Genomic DNA, 27,929 nt, shown 5'->3' with positions numbered 1-27,929 from the left:
CTCAAGTGGCCTCTGTGGCTCGGAGCGCCTTTCATGAGCTTCGGCTGATACGCCAACTACAACCTTACCTGGACAGAGAGAGATTGGCCACAGTTACTCATGCTCTGATGACCTCTCACTTGAATTACTACGATACCTTGTACATGGGGCTGCCTTTGAAGAATGGTCTGGAAACTGCAACTGGTACAAAATAGGGCTGCAAGATTATTAAGTGGGACTGGATATTTTGATCATATCATGCCAGTGCTTCATCGGCTGCACTGGCTCTCAGTCTGTTTCTGCACCCAATTCAATGTGCTGGTTTTAACTTTTAAAGCCCTAAATGGATTGGGAGCAGGTCACGTGAGATAGCACCTTGCCCCATATGTTCCTACCTAGACCTTTAGATCTTCTTTGGAGGCTCTACTCTGGGTGTCCTTGCCAGACAAGTTGAGGCAGGTGGCCACGAGGGAGAGGGCCCTTTTGGTGGTTCATTCATTCGATTTCTATACCGCCCTTCCAAAAATGGCTCAGGGCAGTTTACACAGTTAAATTAAAAAAAAAAAAAGATGGAAGCCTGTCCCCAAAGGGCTCACAATCTAAAAAATTGTTTGCACCCTGTTTATGGAATAGTCTCCCCAGTGAGGTTCCCCTGGTTTCATCACTTTGTTATTTTAGACATCAGGTAAAGACCTTTTTGTTCACCCAGGCCTTTTAAAATTTGATTTTCAGATTCAATCTGATTTTTAACTAATTACAAAATGCGTTTTAAAGCTGTTTAGTATTATATTTTGTTTTTTCTTTTCTTCTTTTTTGACTTTCATGATGTAATGTCTTATGTGTTTTTGTTGTGTTTGTATCCTCTGTTGTGAGCCACCCAGAGTACAATTTGTTAAGGGGTGGCTAAGAAATAAAGTTTGTTTGTTTATTATCATTTGATTTATTTTGAGAAGAGCCATTTTGTGGATCATTTTAACTAAAAGGTGTGTGTGTGATTTCTGGCCAATATTCAGACAATTTCGACTCTTGGGGGCACTGCAGGACTGCTGGGGATCCGTGGAGCATGGTAGGGCCCTTAACTCCACTTTTCACCATGTTTTTGGACATTTGGGGGGCTGTTGTTCCCCATTAGGAACTAGGGATGTGCATAAAACCGGTTCTCCCGGTTCGGTTCGGATCCGAACCGGGTCCGAACCGGACCAGGGTGGTTCGGTTTTGGTTTTGCCGAACCACCCCCGGTTTGGTTTGGATCCGAACCGGTTCGGATCTCAAAAAATAGCTGGTTTGAAAGGGGACCTTGTGTTCTACCTGCCACCCAAATTTCAAGTCGATTGGACCTTCCTCTGATTTTTGGCGATTTTTGAAAGTTTTAGTGACTTTGGGGCAGTTCGGGGGCATAGCATGGGATATGGGCAAAAGGAGTGGGGTGGGGTGGTAGTGCCTAATGGGTGCAGGCTACCACCCCAATTTCAGGGGGATTGGGCAGAGGGATGATTTTTTGAGAATTTTTGAAGTTTGGGTGTCTTTGGGGCAGATTGGGGGCAGAAAGTGGATCTGCCCCAAAGGAGTGGGGTGGGCTGGTAGATAGTGCCTAATGGGTGGAGGCTACCACCCATCCCCAATTTAAGAGTGATTGGGCAGAGGGGTGAATTATGGTGAATAGAAAAGGTGTGAATTCTCATTCTATCATAGCAAATGAGATATTTTTCAATTAAACAACTCTCATGACCCCACTTTCACTTTTTCACACTTTCCTTTACTATGAATAATATGAGGAAGTAATCAATTTAGCACACTTCACCTTATGAAGACAACTTCATACAAATAAATTCACCATAATTCACCCCTCTGCCCAATCACTCTTAAATTGGGGTGGTAGCCTCCACCCATTAGGCACTACCACCCCACCCCACTATTTTGGGGCAGATCCACTTTCTGCCCCCAAACTGCCCCAAAGTCACTAAAACTTCAAAAATTCTCAAAAAATCACCCCTTTGTCCAAACCCCCTGAAATTGGGGTGGTAGCCTCCACCCATGAGGCACTACCACCACACCCCACTATTCTGCCCCAGCCCCCACTTTCTGCCCCAATATGCCCCAATCTGCCCCAAAGACATGAAATTTTCAGAAATTTACCAAAAATCAGCCCTTTGCCCAATCCCCCTGAAGTTGGGGTGGTAGCCTGCACCCATTAGGCACTACCACCCCACCCCACTCCTTTTGCCCAGATCCCATGCTATGCCCCCGAACTGCCCCAAAGTCACTAAAACTTTAAAAATTCACCAAAAATCAGCCCTTTGCCAAACCCCCCTGAAATTGGGGTGGTAGACTCTACCCATTGGGCACTACCACCCCACCCCAAAATTTTGCCCCTGGGCCCCTTTTTACCCCCCCGAATCGATTCGGATTCGGATTCGGATTAAATCCGAATCCGAACCAAATCAAGGGTGATTCGGGTGACCCAGATTCGGGCACAAAACAGAACAGGGGTGATTCAGTTCGGGTCCGAGCCAAATCACCCGAAATCCCAAATTGCACACCCCTACTAAGCACACACACAGAGAAGAAGCAGGAGGCGGAGTGTGGATTCTATGATAGCATATTAGAGTGGATTGATGGTGTCTCATTGAAAATCTCATTTGCTATCATAGAATCCACACTCAATACCTCAGAAACAAGAGAACCCTGTACCCATGGGGGTGCCCCTACCAGAGATCCCTGTACCCCATGGGTTAGAAACCCATGGGGGTGGTTGGCACCCTATGTGCACTACACCACCACTTGCTCTGGGCCACGCCAGCACCCCCATGTGCACTTATAGGGCTGCTGAAAGCTCCATTATAACTTATTATGAGGAAAAACCTTAAAGACGCGTAAACTTCAAAAATCACTTAAAAATCACCTCTTTGCCCAATTCCTTTCAAATAATTCTGATAGCTTCCTTGCCCACCCTAGGAACTACCACCCACCACACTGCACTCTACGACACCCCTTTCCCCCCGACGTGAAGCTATACATTTGCTGCAATCCTAATTATTCTCTATGAGGAATTCAAAAACACTTAACAATTCACCAATAATCAGAGGAGTGTCCAATTGCCTTGAGATTTTTTGGGTGGTAGGCACCCATGCCTGTCTACCACCCACCCTGCTTTTGTGCTCCTAGGTCCTCCACAACAGGGAATATGGACTGGTTCGGGTCCCATTATACTCAATGAGAAAAATAATTAAAAATATTTCAAATATTCATAAAAAATCATAGGGGTGTCTGATTGCTTCAGGGTTTGCATGGTTGTTGGCACCCATGAGTGCTCCACAATAAGAAATAATGGCCTGGTTCGGGTCCCATTATATCCTATGAGAGAAAAATAAAAATATTTTTCAAAAATTCATAAAAAATCGTACGAGTGTCCGATTGCTTTGGGGTTTGGGTGACAGGTACCCCTGGGTGCCAGCTACCATCTGACCAATTTTCAGCTTTCCGAACCAATCCAAACCGGTCCGAACCGGTTCGAAACGAACCACCCCCAGTTCGGTTCGGATTCGAACCGAACCAGGGGTGGTTCGGTTCGATCCGAACCTCCGAACCGGAACCGGTTCGGACCCGAACCGGTTCGGATCTGAACCGGTTCGCACATCCCTATTAGGAACCTAACCTTGTTGGAAGTTAAAGGACTTTGCGCTGTCTCTTTGTCTCAGACAGTGGAGGACAGACTAGTAAGTCAGAGGGCTAGAGGGTCAAGACATTGGTCATCACTTCTCCACTGCTCTGATGCTATCCCTTTGATATGTAGAATGCTAATCTCAGGGACTAACTTTCTTTACTCCTTCTCTTCCTTACCTACCTTGCAACATGGCAAGCTCCTCTCCCTGCACCATATGTGCAGAGAAGATGCAGAATCCATCTGTATACAGCTAGATAGATAGATTAGAGATCCTAACTCCTCACTTTCCTATCTAGAATGGAGTTCCTTAATAAATGCCTTTTATATTGATTTGAAACTATGAATTGGCTCCAAGTTACTTTACTCTCAGCATACATGCATGCCTAACTAAATCCGCTGTGTTGTGCCTCTGTGCACTCTGCTATAATGAGAAAGGGATTCTCTCACCACAGAGAATTTCCAACAACCCTTGCAATGCCATTGCCCCAATTACTTGGTCTTAGCGGTTTAGTTATCCACGGCACTAGCTGGGAACAGAATCCACGCAAATACTGAGGTTTTCCTGTAGTCTGAAGCATACTGGCCTACCCATTGATTGTAATGGATATTTTAAAAGTGTAAGTCTGTGAAACTAGTAATCTGAGTGGAAAGCTAAGATAAGGTATCTCTCCAAAGAGGCTGCTAGCAAAAATATTGAGATTGGCAGTCTAGCAACAATAATGTAGGAATCTCTCTCCCTCACTCACAGCATTGTAATTGGAAGGCAAGACTCAGACCTTTCGACGTAATGCATTGCAAACAGTCAGCTTAATTTCTCTCTCCAAATCTATTCCCTCTTCCACATGCTTGCTCCATATAAGACAACTTCTATGTCAATATTGTTTTCTTAGCTTCCAGAAGCCCCCAGACAACAGTTCTTTTTAATCTAGAAACACCTAGCATTTCCAACAGAAATCTGAGAAAATTTATTCTTAAATTCCCAACATGATAGGAATAAAAGTCGTATTGGCATTAACCCAACATTTTCTGACATGCCCAGTGTTGGATACGACAGCACTCTTGGGCCAATCTGATTGCACAGTCTTAATAACTAATATTTTAAAAGTTAGTTCCTAGACTTTTTCTCATACACCAGTCATTCCTAAGAATATTGAAGGAAAACATATTAATGATCTCATATTATACATGTTTCAATATTTTAGAAAGGACATTATTGTTGGCTTTGAAGGGAAGAATAGACAGTGAAGAGCAGAGGTGACTATATGAGATTTTGTATGTTTGCTTCTGTCATAATTTAAGAATAATGCAAGAGTAATCAACCCCAACTTTCGGAGACCTCTTAATTTCTCCTTGTTAGTTTGTTCTTGGTGTTGAGCTCAGGCCTCCTGATAATTATGTAGCATTTGGGGAAGAATATATAACTGAGTAATCCAGCACTAGAGGCCAAGATGGAGAAGATCTCAACAGCCACCATATATCTCCCTTTTGTGCTCAGGTAAGATGGAGTAAACGACAACCAAACACTGCAAAAGACCAACAGTTCCAACAGAAATCTGACCCAATATATTTTATCCTTAGATTTCATATACAACAGGACCCTATAAAAGTCATATTGGCATTAAGCCAACATTTTCTGACATGCCTAATGTTGGAACTGACAGCACTGTCAGATCAATCTGACTGCACAGCCTCTCACATTGGTTTTTGCCAATATGCAAGAAACAGCCACTGAGAAGATGATGCCAAAAGCATCTGTTTGTTTGTCACAAACAGCAGGTTACTGCCTGAGGCCGGCCAAGGAAGAGCAGGGAACAAAGGAAGCAGAGCAATAGGGAGATGAGGAGAGAGTAGGTGAGGCCCCGGTTGTTGGCTTTGACAATGAGAGTGTTCTGGTTCTTGATGAAAACTCCTAGCACCAAAGCTGTGATCTGAGAAAAAGAAAGAACTAAGAAAACCAAAACGATCCCCAAGGGTGCACTGAAAGAGAGAAAAATTGACATCTTGGGAAGGCATTGGTTTTGTTTTCTGTTTGGATATTGACCTTCTTGGCATTTAATACAGTCATCCATGTCTGGAAAACAGAACACATTTCCTATCATTTTCTCAACTATACATTCAAATCTCACAAGTGCCCCATTTTCTGGCAGTAAACTATTGAAAACAGTTATCATGGATATTGGATTTTTTCCAATGAAGATTAACTAGGGAGGCAGAGTGGCAGTAATTTTGCCACTCTCGTGCATGCCTTACTTTCTCTGCTTGAGACTGCCCATAAAGAGTGTTCCTTAACTTCATCTAGTTCAAAATGTGGCAGCTGCACTGTTAGCAGAGGCTTCCAGCTACTGAATAGCCCCTGTGCTTTTCTTTCTACCCTGTCTCTAGATCTGTTACTGGGAATAAATCAAGCTGCTGGTGATTACATTGAAGGCTGTAGCTGGCTTCAGGACTGAGTAATTAAGGCTGCCTTCTCCTATATCAGGGTGAATAAAATTGGCCCTCTAGCTGTCCTTGAAGTAGGAATCCCCATCATCCCCGGCCACAATTTATTGTTGCTGGGAAAGATGGGAGTTATAGTTCAGAAATAACTGGCAGGCCAGTTTTGTCAGCCCCTGTCCTAAATGAACCTGCTGATTCTGCAGCTAGGTCCTTGATCTGAATCTCACTTTGTCAACGATAGATTCTGCAATGACCTGGAAAAGAGGAGATCTGGGGACAACTGTTTAATGGGCAAAAAGTAAAGGTTTCTTTGAAGAAGTTAAAAACTTTGATAGAAAGGTCCCATGGTGGAAAGGAAGAAGAGAAAAACAGAGAGAACAAAGTAAAAGTGAGTGTCCTAATATTATCTATCTATCAATAAGAATAGACTTAGAACAGTGGTGCAAGAGAGAACAAGTGTAAAGTCTTACCTCTCTTATTCCTATTAGTATGGCTAGTAGGAATTTTCATTGATGATAGTTCACTGATCCACATCTCCAACATAAAATACACCTTTCAGGACTAGCAGACTGAGATATTCTTTCAGTTCTGTTAGGACAAGGTCCTTCCAATGAAACCTAAGAACATCTCCACATCTCCAACATAAAATACACCTTTCAGGACTAGCAGGCCGAGATATTCTTTCAGTTCTGTTAGGACAAGGTCCTCCCAATGATACCTAAGAAGCTGCTGCCTACTGTGTCAGACCTTGGTCCATCTACAGCAGCATTGTATGCTCTGACTTGCAGTGGCTCTCCAGGACTTCAGGCAGTATTTTGATTCCTCCCTCAGGGTTCACAATAGTCCTGTTCCCCACCTTCCAAATAGCAGGGGAGGGTGTTGATTCACTCACTGTCTCCTCCTGCCGGACTAAGCTTCTTTTGATTTGTCCTCTCACCAGAAGACCCAGACCGCACCTCAGCTCACCTCATCATGGACCTGTGCATTCCTAGATACTTTTATTTCACCCACAGAACCCTTAAAAGGCCTCAAGCTTCCTCTTCAGTTTCCTTCCTGTCTCCTGCCCCTTTCATCTCCAAGGAACCTCTCTCTCTAGCCTCCTTCCAGTGTTTTCCAAGCCTAGCTCCCCATATCCTGGGGCTGTCCCAGGTGTCAGAATCCCACTTCATTGCTGTTGGTCATGATGGCTGCTATCACTGTTCGATGGCCCCTGTCATTGCCTGGCTTCCTCCCATTCCTTGACCAGCACCCCTCACTCTGGCCAGGCCTCACTTTGCTCCAGGGTGGGCCTGATTGGCATGCCAGGACTCTGCACTGTTCTGACATCTCCCAATTCTGTTTCCCTCTTTCTGGGTGAGTCAGGCAGAGGAAGCAGTGTGAGGAGCTGACTGTGTCTCTGATTGCTTCACACACTATCCCTGTGTGTTCATGTATGAATTGGGCAAATGAATTGGACTGGTTTTTCATTCCTGCTTTTCATTTTACACTTTATCTCAGTACCTTCACTGGCAGGTGAGTGAGGTTCAGCAGTCTACTCAGTGCCAAATATCCCACTTCTACATCTTCTTGCTCTCTCCACATGGAACCAAGCTCCAACCCCCACCCCATTTCACAACCCATCCTACTCTGCCCTTTATTATCTCCCAGTCCTTTATTTTGTCTTGCCTGTTTTGTGCGTTCAGCATCTCCACAGAGCTCCAACAATGTGAAAAGTATCAGATTGGTATCACATAATGTTCTACAGAACTACACCCCTGCCCACAACTCTCAGCCATAACTTCCTCAAGGACCCAAATGTGTTTGATCTCCTAAGTAATGGTTGATTGATGACTGATTGATTGGTTGGTTGATTGATTGATTAAGTACTGTCAAATCGGTGTCAACTCTTAGCAACCACATAGATAGATTCTCTCCAGGGTGATCTGTCTTCAACTTGACCTTTTTGGTCTCCCAGTGGTGCATTCATTGTTGTCCTAATAGAGTTCATCCACCTTGCTGCTGGTTGTCTTCTTCTCTTTCCTTCAACTTTCCCCAGCATTATGGACTTCTCAAGGAAGCTGTGTTTTCACATAATGTATTGAAGAATGATAGTTTGAGCCTGGTCATTTGTGCCCCAAGTGAAAATTCTGGATTGATTTGTTCTATGATCCATTTGTTTGTTTTCCTGGCTGTCCATTGTATCCTCAAAAGTCTTCTCCAGCATCAAAGTTCAAAAATGGCAATGCTTTTTCTATCTTGCTTCTTCAAAGTCCACCTTTCACATGCATAGAGTGTCACAGAAAAAACCATTGTCCGAATGAGTCTTCTTGTAAATAGAGGAGAAAGTTAAGTGAGGAAAGAGTGAGAAGTATGTAAATAGATTCTTCAATATATTTCCAGATAATCATCACGGTGTTTTTTTTTAAAGTAGAATAACAAACTTCCAAAGCACTTCTATTATTACCTATTCCTCCTTATTAGGTGATCCTTGCTGTTCAGCTGAGGTTTAAGGATAATTATGTAGCATTTAGGGGAAAAGATACAACCCAGTAATCCAGCACTAGAGGCCAAAATGGAGAAGATCTCCACAGCCACCATATATTTGCCCTTTGTGCTCAGGTAAGAGGGAACAAAGGACAACCAAACACTGCAAAAAACCAACATACTGAAAGTGATAAATGTGGCTTCATTGAAACTGTCTGGTAACTTCCTGGCTAGGAAAGCTACAATGAAGCTGACAATAGCAAGAAATCCCAGATATCCCAGGACACAATAGAGCATGGTGGCTGATCCTTCATTGCATTCCACTATAATTTCTTCATCCAGAGAGTGCATGTCCAAAGCTGGGAACGGGGGTGCAGTACATAACCATACAGCACAAATACTGGCTTGAACCAGGGAACAACCAAGAAGAATAGAGTTGGCCACTTTCTTCCCCACCCATCTCCTCATCCTGGATCCTGGCTTGGTGGCCACGAAGGCCAGAACCACCGTGATGGTTTTTGCCAATATACAAGAAACTGCCACTGAAAAAATGATGCCAAAAGCAGTTTGTCGTAAGTAGCAGGTCACTGTCCGAGGCCGGCCAATGAACAGCAGGGAGCAGAGGAAGCAGAGCAGTAGGGAGTTGATCAAATAGTAGGTGAGGTCCCGGTTGTTGGCTTTGACGATGGGTGTATTCTGATTCTTGATGAAAACTCCAAGCACCAAAGCTGTGATCAGAAACAAAGACAGAGCCAAGAAAGCTAATGTGAATCCCAAAGGTTCTGAGAAAGAGAGGAAGTTTAGGAGCTTGGGAATGCATTGATTTTGTTTCCTGTTTGGAAATTGCTCTTCTGGGCATTTGAAACAATCATCCATGTCTGAATAACAGAACAGAAGCCATTTCAAAAGATCAGTGAATAAAAGCATTTTTCTTCTTAAGTATATCATTCTATTTCCAATGAAATGAGTGGACCTGTCCTTTATGACTTCTGATTTGCCTTTAAGCCACCTTGCTTTTAACTCATTGTGGTTGATAAGGTTACCATGTTCTAATCCCTCTTTCCTTGCTGAAGACCTTTCATCATATTTGTCCATTTTCCTGTGGTGACTGAGGGGGGCTGAGTGATGCACAAGGCATGCTAAAAGAATGCCAGTAACTTTATTCTGGGCAGGGTCCTACTCAGGGTCACAAGAAAAGCTGTCCTACTTGGTGCCTGAATGGCCCAGCTACTTCTAGGATTACCTGGGCCAATCAGGCTGCTAGATGAACAATTAAAGAAACATGGCACTTTAAAATAAAGCTTCAGGCTGCACATGGCCTTTTGAGTGAAGTGGTGGAAAGAGGCAGCCTGTCCCCTGCCTCCACCTAGTTAGATAAAAAGAAGAAGAAGAGCAGAGGGCAGGGCATCCAGTAAACGACAAAATATCTGTGAGAGCCAGAATGACAGCAGGGAGTTGCAGCTGTTGAAGGCTCCTGCTGTCATTGAATAACTCCTCCACCAACCAACCACCAACAACATAGGACATGTCTGCCCCAACATGTCTGTCAGATCATCACAATTGCACAGCTCTATTATACACACATCCACTAGCACTGAAACACACATCCAGGGAGTTTGGTGGGACCTGGGTGATCACAACCGATTTCATGTCCAGTGCACATATAAGGCTGACTCCATGTGCATATCCATTGTAATGTTGTGAAGGATCTATGGTGGGAAATGCCTGAAAAGCATTACATCTCTTCACCCCTTGGAGTGATTTCCTAAAGTTATTTGTGGCTCTTCTGATGTCTTGGAATATATCAGAAATTCATGTATAATTCATTTGAAATTAATTTCAAAATTGGTCCTATACCTGAATATGATGGACATTTTATTTGAAGTTGAATGAGTCTAATATGTTAGGCATCTGTGTCATGACTGGGTTGTCTTCATACAATTGCGGGAGACTGAATTGGTGGTAAAGAAGATAGGTACATTCCCCTGCTAACTGGGCAAAGAGGCACCTTTTTAACATGGTGATTCTCTTTATTTAGCAGGGGGAGAGTAACTGGCCCTATCCACCCCCAGCACAGTATTTCCAGTGACTGTTGCTGGTGTCTGTCTATGTTTATTTTTAGATTGTGAGCCCTTTGGGGACAGGGAGCCATCTTCTTTATTTATTATTTCTCTATGGAAAATGCTTTGGAATCTTTTGTTGAGAAGCAGTATATAAATATTTGTTGTTGATGTTATATCATTCACATGCCTGAAAATGATTCCTCTTACCTTTCTGGTCTGAAATCTTCCCAGCTGGACAGGGTACACAATTGTAGCAACAAAATGGCTCCCCCTCCTTCTTTTTTCTGCTATAGCCTGGATGACAGTTGTCATTACACACAGCACGAGGCAGAGCCTATGTATAAGAAAAGAGGGAAATATATATTGCTTTCCTACCTTTATACAAATACAGTATAATAGCCAGCTAATGTAACCCTCTCCTATTTTCCCCAGAGTCTACACTTCAGAAACCAATACTGAAATAAAGTTAGAGGCAAATTAAATCATTAAAAAGATGTAAAGTAATCAACTTAAACAAATGCTGCTCCCCACCCACATGCGGTGAGGTAGGGGAAAGGGTTGTGCCTCTGGCCACCAAAGCAGGCATGGCAGCCACCATCTTGGCCCCCTCCATGTGGCCAGGGCCAGACAATCAGTAGAGGGAGTGGGGAGGAACTTGTCTGGTAGTCACCATCTTACTCAGGCCCTCAGCAGCTGGACACCACCCACCCTCCCAGTACTCAGTGAGAGATAGCCGGTCGCCTGCATGGGCCAAGTAGGAATTTTTTGGGTTGTGCCAGATTGGCTTTGGGTGTGATCTTTTTTTGCCTACTTCTCACTGAGGCTTAGGAGTTGGGTTGTAGATGGGCATCGTAAAACAACTGGTCCCTTGGCAGGAGAGTGCGGGTGTTGGGTAGGTAGATTCAGTATCGGTGTTTGGCTGGAGGGCCAGTTGTGGTGAAAGGGGGTCAAGGAACTGCTTATCAGGGTTTTGGAGGCCTGGAGGGCTGGGAATGGACCCCACTTGGAGGGTGGCATGAGAAATTTTTGCTGCTCACCTGATTGCTTTTGTGTGAGTTGTTTTTTGAGTACTCTGTTCTGTACTCTGTTTTTAGTTAGCCTAGTTAGGTCACAACAGGCAGAGGCCGTGCTGGCTTGGTCAGTGTTAGGATGGCTTTCATTGGCGAGAATCCTTGAGGGAATTTAAATCAGGGAGGTGGTTAACCTGTCCTCAGAGGCGTAATGGCTTGGGGATGTGATTTTCACCCATACCTTCTATCTGGGCTTCATTCATTCAAAGACTGTATGGATTGTTTGGGTGAAGTCCAGGGAAGGCCTAGACCCATTGAGTTGGTAAAGATGAGCAGGCTCTGACCCAGGATGTGTCAAATTTCTATTAAATTCGAATATCAGGCAGGGGAGCTTACCTGAAGCAACAAGCAACACTTTGTGACTGTGTCTCTTGTTTTTAAACCTTTATTCTTTACGTTGTGGGTGGCGGCTGCAGAATTGAGAATGGCTTTATTGCCTGGCTTGTGCCATTTTCCTTCCCAGAATGCACTGGGGAATGATACCATGTCATGATGCAGCATTATTCCCCAGTGCATTCTAGGGAAGAGAATGGTGCTAGTCAGTCTCCAAAGTCTGTTTTTAAGCATTGTTAGCATAAACCAAGAAACACTGCTGCCCTTTGCTGCCCTCCCCACTGCCCCCTGCATAGCCCTATCAACCCCCTTTCCACTGCCAAAAATATAGATTAACAAACTCGGGAGGACATCAAATATGCTTTCCCAGCCCTTAGTTAAGTTCAGAATACAATGAGATAAACAAGGAAAAGGGAAGCAATTGATTTCCTGATACCTCGCGTATGAGATCAAAATACCTCGAACCAACCCTGAAAACTATTGAAGGAACTTCCTCAGCAGGAAGCAGGCACCAGGTTTGGAAAAGTTCCAACGTATCTACCCATAATGGGACCTAACAGGCATCCCACCCTATTAAATATGCTGTGCCATGTGATGTTCTCATCATAAATCACAAGCTCTTGGCCTGGGGAAGTCTGTGGTTTCGTATGTCCTACTTTCACTCTTAGGAAGGATTGGTTTGGGAAGGTAACCCAGTTGATAATGTCAAATCCAGCTGCTAATTCACCATTCTCATCAAAAGAGATTGTGTCCCCAGCACTGTTGTTAAATGAGATGCTCCTCAGGAAAGTCTGAAGCTAGAATGGAAGAGACAAAGTCAGACACTATAATATATGCCATTTTGGAAAGGCTTTGGAGGATTTTTGTGTTTGTTTGTGATTCCATGGGCCAAAGTATATGTTATTTCAGTCATGTTGTTTGGCACTGCATAATAATCTTTTACACTGTAAATAATATTCAGGAGCATGTTCAGGCATAGGGTTTGGCATGGAGTAAGGGCCTTTAACAACTTTCTGTCACTCCAAGTTCTGATAAAACAACCCCCACTGACCCTTCCACCATGGAACTTACTGTTTGGGAAGTTCCCATAAGTGCAGACTGCTGCTTATGTCATTAAAAAAGAGCAGCATGCAAGGATTGTGTATTTTACCAGGAGAGCAGCACAGACAGAAAGGGTTAAATGTTCATGTGTTCCAGTCCTGCTATATACATCGGATATAAAGTATAATGAAAAGGTTTGAGACAGGGTTAAAATATGGGGTGTTTTGGTGTTTTTTTTTTTGCTGTAATGCTAGCAGGGGCATAGGTAGGGGATAAGGGGGCATGTTTTCACCCCTCTCCCTGGTGGAGGGACTCTCAGGAGCTGAGGGCGCAGGGATTCCCAGCTGTTGTTGACTACAACTTCCCCAGACACCCCAGCTGCAGTGGCTTTTGCTTGGGGATTATGGGAGTTGTAGTCAACAACATCTGGGAATCCCTGTTAGATGGAACACTAACCCATGCTTTTCCAATGGGACAGTTTTCCCTGAGTTTTCTGGGGCATTCATGATTCCCCCCTGCCCAGGATTTTCCTACTTGTTCTTCTCTTTTCTTTTTCTGTAGTTTGGGCAAGGTCTGGAACCTACCTGGGAAAAATGCATGTTTCTCTCTTTCATGGTTGCGTCTGGGAGTTTCACGTCAGTCAGTGAGGTTATTCACACAATCAAAAACTATGTTCTACCCAGATTTGGGAGCTCTGTGTGTTCCCAGTTTTCAGATGTGTGGAAGCAAGGTAAGAGGAAAACCTGGGTCAAAGTGATTGTGTGGAAGCAAGGTAGGAGGAAAAGTTACCCAGGTTTTCCTTCTACCTTGCTTCCACACAACTGAAAATTGGGAACACACAACATCCCAATCTGGGCAGAACACAGTTTTTGATTGTGTGAATGACCTCTGTAATTTTGGTCAGTCATTCTCATTTCAAAGAGCACTCCCATGGTTATTGCAAGTGTCACTGCTGACTTTGTCCACATGAGAACAGGAAAGCCTGAGAAAATAATCTCCTTTTTGCATGTTAGGAGGTACATTCTTAAGGAATTCTGGAGATCTGCGCACTTCACCAGAGATATATATGCAGATAGACATGCATACGGACATATATATGGATATAGCTATATCTAGGATGTGCACGAATCTTGATTCATGCACAGATTTGCAGTGCACTTTAAAAGTGAGGAGAACAAGTCTGTACCTGCTCCTCTGCTGCTCCATGCAGCTTCCTGCTGTGGCTTTGCAACCCACCCCCCAGCATGGTGACAGCCACGGCATGCACATGGGTCAAGTGCAGTGGCCAGGTGTGTGCCACCTAATGAGGGGTGCTGGGGGATGCACTGCAGCAGCAGGAAGCTGCATAGAACAGGGGAGGAGCAGGTACAGATCTGCTCTCCTCACTTTTAAAGGTGCCAAAGCTGTGCTGCAAATCTGTGCATGAACTGAGATCTGAGCACATCCTAGCTATAGATATAGCTATAGTATAATTGAAGCACAACAACTCCAATGCCCACATCCATAACAATGAGGAAGGAGGAGAAAGAGCTGACAAGAGGAACAGCTTGGTGTCTTCTATGCTGCCTTGAGCACTACAGGAAGAGAAGCCATCTTAGTATGGGAGGGATAGACGTTTTGAAGAAACAGGAAAGTTTGCAAACATGGAGGGGTATTTTTGTCTTCCCTGAAGTAAGTGCTGATGCACTTTACATTATAATTGTCAGGAGAGTTAATTGTCAAGAGAACAAATACCTGTGAACTCTGCAGATTTGGAGGACTCAGTCTACCTTTCTCCACCACTGTGCTGAACCGGGGCCTAAATGAATGCATCTTTTGTAAAGCATATGCTATAGCATGGACTGCATTGTAGACACTGTAGCTTTGGCCAGTCATTCTCATTTCAAAAAGCACTTCAGGGAGGTTCTCCAGCTTCTCATGGCCAGTGCATGTTTCATTGCTCTTCTCATCCTCATTAGAATCAGAAAATAAGCAAGTGAATGCCTTTTCCCAGAAGACCCTGAGAAAATCATCTCTGTTTTGCACTTCAGGGTGTAGAGTTTGAAGGAATTCTGGAAATCCCTGCAATTCCCTAGAGTGAATTGCCAGAGACAAAGCACCATGGAAGAGATGAATATCAAAATTCCTGTGTTCTGTCTCTAACGAGAAATCCCACTGGGCTGTCATAATCCAGACTTTACCTATAGACAACTGCTTGGTATCTCCTAACACAGTATTAAAATATATTAACCATTTCAAAATGGCTGTGGTCTGTGGCTCTGCATTGACAACATATGCATTGATTTTGGAGTTAATTACAGACGTGGTCCCGATGGGGTTTAGAACATGCATGTTCTCCACTGAATTTAACTTCCCTAGAAACTGAGATAGGGTTATTAGTTTTTCAGTGATCGCTGTACAGATGCCATGCTGAGAAAGCATTGGCATCAAGGTTTCCAAAAACCTTTCTCCATTGTCATCATCTGATGCAATAATCCCGACCCATGTCCAATGGAAATGTAGAAGTAGATGCACAATCCCTCTGTACTGATGTACTTCATTCGGGACCATTCGGTAGAAAGAAGGAAACTGTATTTTGACACTCATCACTGGAGCTAACACACAATAGGCCATCTAAACAAAAATAAATGTATATAACTTCCTTAAAGAGTGGAATAATCATTGTTAGACAATGTTGTGAATCAGAAATATATTTTGAGATAAATTCCATTTGTAATTTCTGAAGTAAATTAATTTTTTATTCAATTATTTTTATATTTCTATCTTGCTCTTCCTCCAAGCAGCCCAGAGCTATGTACATGGTTATGTTTATCTACACAACAACCCTGTGAGGTAGGTTAGGTTGAGAGATATGTGACTGGCCCAGAGTCACCCACTGAGTTTCATGGCTGAATGAGGATTTGAAATCAGGTCTCCTTGGTCCTGGTCCAACACTCTAACCACTACACCACTCTGGCCCTCAAATGACTTCTTAATATCATTATATTGGGAGGAATTTGAAGCAATTCAACAGTGAATGTTTTTCTGTTATGGGCACTGGTTCTTCCAGAATGAAATTTCTCATCTTTTTAATTGAATGTCAAACATTGTTTCATTATTTTCATCACTGTGCTAATCCCAGCAAACACTTTCTTCATCTTCCTGCGAAGATACAAGAAAATTTCTGTCCATTTTACTATAAACATAAGAATGATAGAATATTCATTTTGTTTTATCTTTGTTTCCTTTGCATGTTCTCAGTGTATTTAAGAACTAGTTCACAATTATGGATAGTGAATTCCTTGAAGTTTTTTCAGGCTTGTTACTTTTGAATTAACACTTTCTATGCCTTTCCCCTTTAATATATTAATTACTCATGTTCCTAAGCAGTGTGGTAAGATCAGAAACCATAACTACATCTTTAGGGAAGAAAACACTGCTTCTTCCTCACAATGCAGTAGTTTCTTTTAAAACATTTCATAGCTTTCAATAAAACATTTAATAAGAACAAACCTAATCAATGGCAATGAAAGCATCAACCCAGCTAGATGGAACAGATATAAATGTTTAAATAATTAATACTCTCAGAGATTAAAAAGCTTCATGACCTGCTTAGTTGTACCTGAGGAATCTTGTAGATGTCTAAGAGAGTTGCCATTTGAAAGGAGACATCAGAATCTAGTCCCCCGATGACAGCTATCAGATTCGTTTGCTTGTCACATTTGAAGTTGGGAGTCAGCCTTTCCCAGCTGGAGAGAAGTTTCAGTGTATTCTGATGAGTTATCCTTGCATTTTTGAAACTGTCATAAATGTGAAAGCCCAAGCTGACATTGGGTAAAATCTTGAGATTGTCATTGATCTCCTTTACAGCAAATACCAAAGACAGGACATGTTGATAACTTTTTGGTATAACACTAAAGAAAGAGTTATATCACATATAAGAGACATATTCAGCTCTACATTGATCTGAAAACATCCCTTAATATAGATCATCATAACTTCAGATGATATTAGAATGGAATTGTAGAAATCTTCAAACCTATATAAAATGAGAGAGGCATTTCATTTCTGAAACCAGGTGTTGGGGGAAGCCTAGAACAGATGAGCAGCAATAGGATATCTCTATGGTGAACTCAGATGTACACCTCAATCTCTTTCCAAGTTGGCTCCACAAAGATGTGACAATAATCTATTGCAAACATGTTGTCAACTATTCTCTTAAGAACATAAGAACAGCCCTGCTGGATCAGGCCCAAGGCCCATCTAGTCTATCATACTGTTTCACACAATGGCCCACCAGATGTCACTGGGAGCCCACAGGCAAGAGCTGGCATGCCCTCTCTCCTGCTGTTACTCCCCTGCAACTGGTAATCAGAGGCATCCTGCCTCTTATCATCAACTATCTCTGGACTATTATTCACAACATAACCAGGACTGTAAAAGAAGGGCAGTCTTGTTTATCACATTGCAATGCATCTTTTGCCCTATTCACATCTTATTTCCATCACTCATATAATCTGTGTACATTATATACAGATACAGATCTGTAGATCTGTACAGTTAATCACACACTATGTTGAATGTTGCTACAGCAGTACACTTTCTGTTCCTGCATTTCAGCAGTCCTGTACCCCAGTTCAATTTTAATCTAAATGCAAGTACAGTCATTCACATAAAAACATATCTGAGTGTACAGACATCTGAAAGCAGGTGCAACATAATATCTGAATAGGTTTTTGTTCAAATAAAATTCATGGATGTACTATGGTTACAAGACCTATAGATTATAGTCAAAGAACAGAAACTTTATTGATTGCAATTTGGCCCATCTAATCCAAAGGATGCAAATCTCAGATTGAAGTTCTGGGTGTGTGATAGAGTACAGTATAGGAAATGACAGCTGCTTGGAGAAATGATTGGGATAAAAAGGAGCTCTGATGTTATCAGGAATCAAGCACAGAAGCAAAAAGGGCATCAAAGGACAAGGCAAGAGGATCAAGATGAAAGAAGAAGAAATTGGTGAAAAATAGAAATAACGTCATGCGAATATGGAGGTGAAAGAATGCAAATAAACACATCATGGAGAAGAAAATACTTCTAAAAAACTAAAGCAACCTGCTAATAAGGGTAGAAGAATATTGGCCTAACCATAGGCCAATTGTGCTGCAAACATGCCAGTGCTTTCATGCCATATTTGTAATGGATATGACCTGTTCAGCTAAATGTCATGAAGGAGAAGCACTGTTTCCTTACATAATGTCATCTATAAGGTTTGTTTTGGGGTGTTTTCTGAAAGACATTTCATCAAATACGCAACCAAATGTAGAAGCAATTTCTCCAATGATGATATCTCCTCCCTGATAATATTTGTATGGAAGTTGGAATGGATCGGTCATGGTACACATCACAGCCTCACACTCAGTTTGAGGTGGCTGAAGCCACAGAATGAGCAGCAGCTTCAACAGAAATACTCCTGCCATCTTGAGTAAACGAGTCCAGTTTCTATTTGTCATATAGCAACAGCCTGAATGCAACTTCCCATTCAGGGTGTCCAGAGTCTTTCTATGAAAGAACCTACAAATGATTGGACTTGTGAAGCTGTGCCTTGGCATAGCCCCTCCTCCTAGTTTTGACCACCACAGGGATATTTTATACCAACCGTCAGACCTGGTACTTGATTGTGCTTGTGCTCTTAGAAAATGCACGTGAGGTGTTCCCAGTCATAGCAATTTGTGGTAATTACAGGTTTCAAAATCGTTGCCCCAGAATATTGTGCTTGATGAGATAATTGTTGAGTCAGAAAAGGAAAAGAAAATATTATTTGGACCTCACAGAATCTCAGTAGGGAAACAGGGAAATGTATGTTCATTAGGAACAAAGAAAATGGCCTTCTGCTGGAATCAAAGAAGAAACCAACAGGTCCAGCTTAAACCCCATCATGTCTTAGGTGGTTTGGGACATGAATCCCTTGTTCTCCCCCACTGACTCCAATCTTCCCTAAAGTAATTTTCCTCGATGCCCCCTCTTTGAAGTTGGCAGTGGCTGTTTCTGGCACTACCACCCTTTTTCCTCCTTCACTTGTCCTGTTCTCTGTCTTCTGAAAAGTCAGGGGGCAGGGAACAGAGAAGAACAAAGAAGGTAGGTGACAGACTATGGTATAAGCCAGCTTCCTGTGCTGCCTTGAGATGTAATTGTTCAGGCAGAAGTTAAACAGCTGTCGCAGTTTCACCAATCACACTTCCAGCATATTTTTCTTCCCCCTGCACCATTCAGACTAACAGCAATCGAGTGGCTTCCTTGATTTTTAATAATTTGGTTTTTCTTACTTTCCTCCCTTTCTCACATATCTCATTCGTTGCACAGTAGAAGGCCCATTCACACATTATGTTCAATACGCATACAATGCATGTACAGCACACACAGATGTTGTTGGGGTTTATGTGTATACACATGTATTGATTGATTGATTGATTGATTGATTGATAAACTTTCATTAAAATCATCTCAAGACACTTTACAAAATATTTAAAACAATATAAAACCATAAAAACTACACAATAAGAATTTAAATGGTATATATAAATACAAATCTAATTAAAAGTTTAAAAACATGTACAATACATTGTATACATGTATATACAATGCATATATGCAATACATTGTATACCTTGTATACAAAACATGTATACAGTGTCTTTGTTATCTGAACATAGGTACAGTCATCAGAGGCGTAACTAGGGAAAACGGCGCCTGGGGCAAGCACTGAAATTGCGGCCCCCCCCGCCGCGCCCCCTCCCGCCGCCCCCCCAGCATACATCTGACTGACACACAAACAGAGGCATGTCTAGGGAAAATAGCGCCTAGGGCAAGCACTGAAATTGCGCCCCTGTCCAAATATCTGACACTCATCTTTCAGATAACTTTACCATAATATCAGCTCAACAATACAAGTAAAGCTCGTTGATCTCTTAATTAACAAATTATAACACTACAACTACACCTTCCTTGCTTTCACTGATGCAAATTGGTCTATGATGTGATCAAAGTCAGTTTCTTCTCTTTCTGCACTCAGCAGAGCAAGGTCACAGAGTTTGCCTTGACCCATGGAGGCTGTTCATGTACATTCTCAATTTGAGAATGAGAGCAAGTAAGGGCAATGTACATGGACAGCCAAACACTTTTGCAAAAAGGCTGAAACTCCTTTTTGGAAAAGGGGATTGGTTTGGGGTTTTTTTTGGCACTGCCAAAAAAAAAAATCATACAAAAAGGGTTTCTTCTTATTTCTAGCCAAAAGATTTTGACAGCCATGATCTGGGCTCTGCCCCAGAACCTGCTCTCAGTTAGGAAATCAGCCCTCAGACAGATTACAGAATAGCAGAGTGCTTCTGTGCATGCATAGCATGCATCACTACTAAGTAACAATCACCTGCCCCCTACATCTGGTTTATCAGACTTGGTGTTCAAATTAGGGGGATGCAACTGACAGTCAGTCACCTTAAGTGGCACAGCCAGGAAATGCTTGGCTAACAAGCAGAAGGTTGTTGGTTTGTATCCTCACTGGCATGTTTCCCAGACTATGGGAAACACCTATATCGGTCAGCAGCGAAATAGGAAGATGCTGAAAGGCATCATCTCACACTGTGAGGGAGGAGGCAATGGTAAACCCCTCCTGTATTCTACCAAAAGAAAACCACACAGCTCTGTCTGCGCCAGGAGTTGAAATCGACTTGACGGCACACTTTGCCTTTACCTTTAACTGAGAGTCAGGTTTGAGTTATGTGGCCCATTTAATTTTAGAGACAAGCCACTGTTATCACATGAGTGTGGCTAGTGACGCCCAAAGAGATTTTTTACTTAGTGTGGCTTGGCTCACTTTCTTTAACTATCTGGGTGTTTTCTATTGAACTGATTATGCATTGTCCTGTAGATCTTGGGCATGATGCTCCTCCATTCATTCCCCTGCCAGAGTCTGATCCAAATGCAATGAAAATAATCTATTGAAGATGTTGGATTATGTACAGGGGATCTTATCTTAGCACAGGGACTGAACTTTATATTTTGGGTAACTTTCAGCTCTATGGTCTTAGCAATACCAATCTTGTACATGAAGGTCAAAAGATAGAACACGATGCACACAGCTTAAATCTAGCACTCCCACTGGATCTGGGCAGAAGGAATGGACTACAACGGAGGGTTAAGTTGATACACTTTTCCAGCTTTATAAGAATCTGGAAGTGTCTGATGGAGCCCTATGATATCCTCTTGTCTTGGGTCTCCACCCCATTGGAATGTGGTCTGAGGTATAAAGTGGTGCTAAACATCCCTCCCACCTGAGATCTAATCTTACATTCAGGACTCTACCTGCTGACTCCAATATCTGAAATATTCCTTCCTCATACAACTTGGGAGGAGAGGAAAAAGGAGGAAGAGGGTGGGATTATGTAAGAATAAGCCTAAAGATGCTGAACAGTTATTAAAAATACAGCCCTGTAGGGGAAAGCAGGAGAAGCACTCCCTCAGCAGGAAAAAGCCCAGAGCTAAGGTTACTAATACTAGGAGGATGCAGGCAACCTCTGAATCACAAAAGCAAACATTTCAGTGGTTCATTTTTTGCACAACGTGCACACAGAGAGGCACAAACCCCTAAGACCCCTGAAGGCTGGCACAACATTCCTCCCTCTCTTGAAAGACTCTCTGTGTGTGTGTGGGTTTTTTTTTAAACTGAACCCAAGCGACAAGAGAACGACTGACAAAGAAACAAACTGGGGAGCACCGATGCAAGGGGGAGGGAGAATAATAATCTACTCTTCATGAATCGAGCGGCAAACCAAACCAAACCTGGAACAGCTTAGAAAGGAGACTTTAAAGACAAAGCAAAACAATGAGCGTTTGTCATCGCGTTATTGCACAGCCTTAGCAAATACGATTTCTTTAAAGTTATTTTAAAACCCAAGGCTGAGCGGGATGGAGAAGATCTTACTTTTGGGAATAGCCCGAGAGAAATAGCCACACCATGGAAGAGTTAAGGAGAATCGGAGGAGGGAGGCGCCACACAGAGGGGGCAGGGAGCGAGAAATAAAGCTTTGCTGAGAGCAAACACTCAGTGCAAACTGATTTCTTCCCGTGTCTGCCCAATCCCCTCCACCTTGAATGCTTTCCTTAATTATTTTGCACCAGCAAAACCAACAAAAAAAGTTCTCACATGCATACACTCTGTCTGTAGCTAGGGTCATTCAGAGGGAGAAGGCACGGAGCAGCAACAGAGAAAAAACGGAAGCATAACTCCTCCCACCCCTTTGCTTGAAAGAGGCACAAATCTTTCTTAAAGCAGGAGAAAATGTTTCTCCAGGAACATTCCACCACTGAGTTGGGGGTGGGATGTCTCCAAGTGCATTTGGAGTCCTAACTCTGAGTATGTATAAAAAGATTTTACCAAACGCCCCCCCCCCCCCCCGCCACCACTTGCTTCATTAAAAACGCAGCAGACAAAGTTCTGACTCCAGCCAACTTATCTATTAGAAATGGGAACTTAGAAAAGTGCATGATCTCTCCTATCCATATTCTTCCTCCCCTGGCAAGTTGCCCGGCATTGCATTACAATGGGCTTTTTTTTATTTTTTACTTTTTACCTCGCCAGACTGAGGGGCTCCTTCCCTTCCCACCTTTGCATTCCCCACCCCTCTGCCTGTACCCCACATGCCATTTGCACTCACCACGACTTCAATACAATTTCCATGATCTGAATAATTGTCCAGATCTCTCACCGTGCTCCCAGTTGCTCACTCCCTGTCCTGCTCAGCAAAACCTGCCTCCACATGTGCACAGTGCAGCCAGGCGATGAAACTGCACGGCAGGCAGCAGAATTAAGCAAGTAGGTCGCGACTCATGAGTAGACTAGTCACGACAATGAGGAGAAAGCCCCCAGCAGCTGCTCCCTCCCTGTCCTCCTCAGTTCAACCAACCTCCACGTGTGCAGTGCAGCCGGCTCCCTCCCTGTCCTCTGCAACTCAACCAATTTCCCTCCACTGTGCAGCCGGCTCTGCACAGCGCTGGGAAGGGAAGAACCAGCGGCAGCCCACCTGCCGGGCGCCACTGTGCAAGGGGGTGTGAGTGTGGGTGCAACAGGTCCGTGGCTGCCTGGGTGCCCCGAGACTCTGCCACAGTCGGGCGCAGCAGGGACCGCTCGTGGGCGCCACACACTCCTTTGACTCCTTTGACTGAGTTTAAAGAAATTTTTATTTAAAAAAATTGGGGGGGGGATCGGTGGGGGGGACATGGGACTTTTTGGCGCCCCCCACGTGACCAGCGGGAGTGGCGCCTGGGGCACGTGCCCCCCTGCCCCCCTATCGTTACGCCTCTGACAGTCATTCATATGTTATGCTAAACTCAGGTTCAGAAGTACACTTTTTATCTATACTATGCACTTGAAGGGCTTGTATCCAGCTTCACTTTTCAAATTAGGATGGGTACAATCATTCAAACACACACTTTCAGATAGCATAGGGCTGATTTGTGAATAACTTTAGAAATATACAGATGTGTACAATGTGCATAGACTATATGTGCATTGAATATAATGAATGAATAGGGCTCCCATGTGGCTGCTGTTCGAAAAAAAAAAATACTCAAGTGAGCTGACAGCTATTAAGTCTCAATAACAGAGATATTACATACAGTGTGCTAAAACAGAATGATAATCTGAAAAGCCTGAAAGTGGGAGTAAAATAATAACGCAGCAGTAGATTAAAAGTTCGGTTGGCGGAAAAAAGCTTTGTTAGAAGCCCATCATATCTTCCCATCAATGAAGTGAACAGTCAACTTTATTTCTTGTTTTAAAATGCTTAAGTCTCAACAACTTTGCTTGAGTTGAGTGGGATGGCATTTTGATGTGGAGTGGCAAATAAAAAATCCGAGAACAGAACCTATCTGCTCTGAGGGAGGGCAGGATGCCTCCTTGTCTTAAGGAGGCAAACATTAGACCACTTCTGAAGAAGCCTGCCTTGGATCCCTCAGAGTTAAGCAATTACAGGCCTGTCTCCCACCTTCCATGGCTGGGCAAGGTGACTGAGAAGGTGGTAGCCTCCCAGCTCCAGGTGGTCTTGGAGGAAATTGATTATCTAGACACATTTCAAACTGGATTTCAGGCGGGCTATGGGGAGGAGACTGCCTTGGTTGGCCTGATGGATGATCTCCAATTGGTAATTGATAGTGTGACTCTGTTGGTCCTTTGGGATCTCTCAGCAGCTTTTGAGACTATTGACCAGAGTATCCATCTGAAATGTCTTAGGGGATTGGGGGTGGGAGGCACTGCTTTGCAGTGGTTCCACTCGTACCTCACGGGCAGATTCCAGATGGTGTCTCTTGGAGACTGTTGTTCTTCAAAATCTGAACTTTTGTAGATGTCCCTCAGGGATCCATATTGTCTCCAATGTTGTTTAACATCTACCTGAGCCATTTTGGAAGGGCGGTATATAAATCAAATAAATAATAAAATAATAATAATAATAATAAATACATGAAATTGCTGGGAGAGATCCTCAGGAAATTTGGTGCAGGGTATTAGCGATATGCTGATGACATGCAAATCTATTTCTCCATGTCAACTTCATCAGGAGAAGGCATAATCTTCCTAAATGCCTGCCTGGAGGCAGTAATGGGCTGGATGAGAGATAACAAACTGAGGCTGAATCCAGATAAGATGGAGGTACTTATTGTGTGGGGCCAGAACTCGGGAGAAGATTTTGATCTGCCAGTTCTGGATGGAGTCACATTCCCCTGGAAGGAATAGGTACTCAGTCAGGGTGTGCTTCTGGATCTGAACCTCTCCCTGGTGTCCCAGGTTGAAGTGGTGGCCGGAGGTGCTTTTTATCAGCTTTGGCTGATACACCAGCTGTGTCCATTTCTTGAGATGAACGACCACAAAATGGTGGTACATATGCTGGTAACCTCTAGGCTGGATTACTGCAATGCACTCTATGTGGGGCTGCCTTTGTACATAGTCCAGAAACTGCAGTTGGTTCAGAATGCGGTGGCCAGGTTGGTTTCTGGGTCATTTAGGAGAGACCATATTACTCCTGTGTTGAAGGAACTACACTGGTTGCCAATACATTGCTGGGCAAAATACAATGTGCTGGTTATTACCTATAAAGCCCTAATCACCTTAGGCCCTGGGTATACACAAGAACTCCTTCTTCACCATCAGCCCCACTGCTTGTTAAGATAATCTGGAGAGGTTCATCTGCAGTTGCCGCCAACACATCTGGCAGCTACCCGGGAACAGGCCTTCCCCATTGTGTCCCCTGTACTATGGAACATGCTCCCTGTTGAAATAAGAGCCTCCCCAACTTTTCAAAAGGCACTGAAGACACATGTATTCACCCTGGCTTTTAGTTAGATTTATAGTTTTGATATTTTTAATATTGGGTTTTAATTTTCATTTAAAGTTTTAAATGAATTTGATTGTAAACCACCCAGAGATGCAAGTTTTGAGTGGTACAGAAATATTTCCAAGTAAGTAAGTAAGTAAGTAAGTAAGTAAGTAAGTAAATCATTAAATAAATAAAATCCATAACAAAGTTAAATCCTTATACAAAATAGGAAAAGAAAACAAGGACTGTATATTAAAACAGAGGAATTGTTTACGTAAAGAAATAATGTCAAGAAATTTACCTTTTCTGGTTATATGAACCCCAATAAACCTGTCAATCTAAGCATCATGTCACTTCTTACTAATGTTTAGCCAGGATCATATGATGACGATCAGGTTAATTCTCCTGGCTAAGAATAAGTGCATTCAGAGAAACCTAGCTAGACTGGTTACCTATTTTACCCTGGTACCTCCAACCAATCAGCTCCCTTTGGCTCTCATGTATTGCCTCCTTTTTAAAACTTCTTTCCTAGTGGCTACTAGTTCAAGCTATCACAGTTCGGTTTCCTCCAGCACTTTTCTGTGGTTCTTTTCTGTGGCTGACATCTTGGGACAGGCAGGGAGGGCATAGGGAGAAGGCTGCTTTTCACTTACCCTCCCCGCAGACAACCAAGCAGGTCGGCTTCAGCGCACCTCCCACACGCCCACATGGACAGCCCTGCTCTGTGCAGCTCCATGAAGCACCTGATGTTACAACCTCCAGGCATCCCTCAATGCAATGTGTGGCACATGTGTTGCATTGTGGATTTTCCCCCCGGTGGGCGCTCTATGCACTGTCTATGTGTTTCCTTGGGCTGCACACAGCCCAAGGGATCACACGGTTTCCAGTAGCTGGGTTCAAGGTGCAAGAGCACCCTTAACCTTGGCTAAAAGCTGGGGTTTTTAAGGGGGTTAGGCAGGAGGGGAGAGGCTGAATCCACGAGGACCTAACCGCTTCTTAGGAGCAGCCTAACCCTGCTTGAGGCAGCCCAGGCAGGGTTAGGCTGGCCATGAGAAAAGCCCCCTTAACTAACAAAGTTTTGCTAGCACAATAAGGTCACTTAACTGTGCTAAATAATGAGGACTTTTGAAATAGCACAATTTTGTAACAGTTGCCTTTAAGAGAGAATATCACTCACATGCTAAAGGAACTACACTGGCTGCTGCCAAGTTTCCATGCAAAATATAAAGTGCTGGTTATTATTTAAAAAGCCCTCAAATGGCTTTGGCCCATGGTATTAAGACAATGAGCTGGGTCTCACGATCAGTGAGACCCGGTTTCTGCAGCAGAGTGGCAGCCCTGGGAGGCCAGATCGGCCACCCACACGATTGCCGGCTCCGTAATAGAGCCAGTGGGGGCTGGGGAGCTCGGGGGCCATGTGGCCCCCGGAAGCTCCAATATGCCTGTGAATGTGCAGGGCATACTGGGGAGACCCCAGAGCCGGGAGGCAGCTTTTTGCCTCCCCTCTGGGGGTCTACTCATGAGTAGCCATGCCGCGGAGCTGCACTGCGGCTACTCACGATTGGGAAGCCTGGGTTTGCAGAACGCTTGCTCCACACACCCGGGCTTAGGGGAGGACTACAAAAGCGGGCTAGCCGCTTGTAAGACACTGGGTTTGCCTGCAAGCCCGGTGGTTTACATGAGCAGCAAAAATCGGGCTAGGCTCTCCTAGCCCGATTTTTGCTGCTCGTGAGAATAGCCCCAATGTCTTCTTTGTCATAAGCCCCACTGCCTATTGAGATCATCCGGAGAGGCTCATATGCATTTGCCACCCGCTCTTCTGGTGGCCACACAGGGATGGGCCTTCTCTATTACTGCCCCAAGACCCTGGAACCCCACACCGCTCCTTTCCCCATGGCATGAAGCGATATACCTCCATTAAACCTTATGGGGAAAAACCTTAAAGATGCGTAAACTTAAACAATTCACCAAAAATCAGCCCTTTGCCCAATCCCTCTGCAATTTGGGTTGTAGCCTCCACCCATTAGGCACTACCACCACACTCCATTCTTCTGCCCCAGATCCCAAAGAGACTAAAATTTCAACAATTCACCAAAAATCAGCCCTTTGCCCAATTCCCCTGCAACTTCGGTGGTAGCCTTCACCCATTAGGCACTACCACCCTACCCCACTATTTTGACCCTGAGACTGAAAATTTTGACCCCACTGCTTTGCAGGTGGGGGTGGGGAATTAGTGGCATCCCATGTTCCAACTACCCCCCGACCCATAAGAAACTGAGTACTCAGTTTATATTTTAGGAATTTTTAGACTCTTCATTATGAGGAAAAGTTAATAGACACCAAAGAGCCTAAACACTTGAAAACAATCCTAGAACATAAACTGAGTAGTACCTCACTGCTTTTCGGGTGGGAGTGGGGTGTAGTTGGCACATGGCTGTTGACAGCTGGCACTGTCAAAAAGACGGTCAAAATGAATAGAAGAAATGAAAGTGTGTAATGAATCCTCATAGGGATTCATTGAGAGAAAGTTATT

The 27,929-nt window shown here is 43.6% G+C and overlaps 1 protein-coding gene across 1 annotated transcript; it reads right to left on the bottom strand.

The window, feature by feature from the left end:
* Positions 1-8,518: 8,518 nt before the first annotated feature.
* Positions 8,519-22,802, bottom strand: LOC128331029 (vomeronasal type-2 receptor 26-like). The gene is made up of 4 exons (XM_053264394.1): positions 22,793-22,802; positions 16,651-16,777; positions 10,813-10,939; positions 8,519-9,420 (listed from the first exon to the last, which is right to left on the bottom strand). Exons 2-4 carry the CDS (start codon positions 16,684-16,686, stop codon positions 8,519-8,521), a joined length of 1,065 nt encoding a protein of 354 aa, XP_053120369.1. The 5' UTR covers positions 16,687-16,777; positions 22,793-22,802.
* Positions 22,803-27,929: the final 5,127 nt, after the last annotated feature.

The sequence above is a fragment of the Hemicordylus capensis genome, chromosome 6, assembly GCF_027244095.1.
Source record: "Hemicordylus capensis ecotype Gifberg chromosome 6, rHemCap1.1.pri, whole genome shotgun sequence".
In the NCBI taxonomy this organism is placed as follows: Eukaryota; Metazoa; Chordata; class Lepidosauria; order Squamata; family Cordylidae; genus Hemicordylus; species Hemicordylus capensis.
This window is presented reverse-complemented; position numbering and strand designations above follow the sequence as displayed.

Coding starts and splice junctions, on each gene's coding strand:
- LOC128331029 (XM_053264394.1), bottom strand. CDS start 16,686: ATGGCAACTCTCTTAGACATCTACAAGATTCCTCAG. Junction 10,940..16,650: donor ACATCTACAAGATTCCTCAG/GTACAACTAAGC, acceptor TCTTATACATAG/GCTCTGCCTCGTGCTGTGTG. Junction 9,421..10,812: donor GAAGATTTCAGACCAGAAAG/GTAAGAGGAATC, acceptor TCTGTTATTCAG/ACATGGATGATTGTTTCAAA.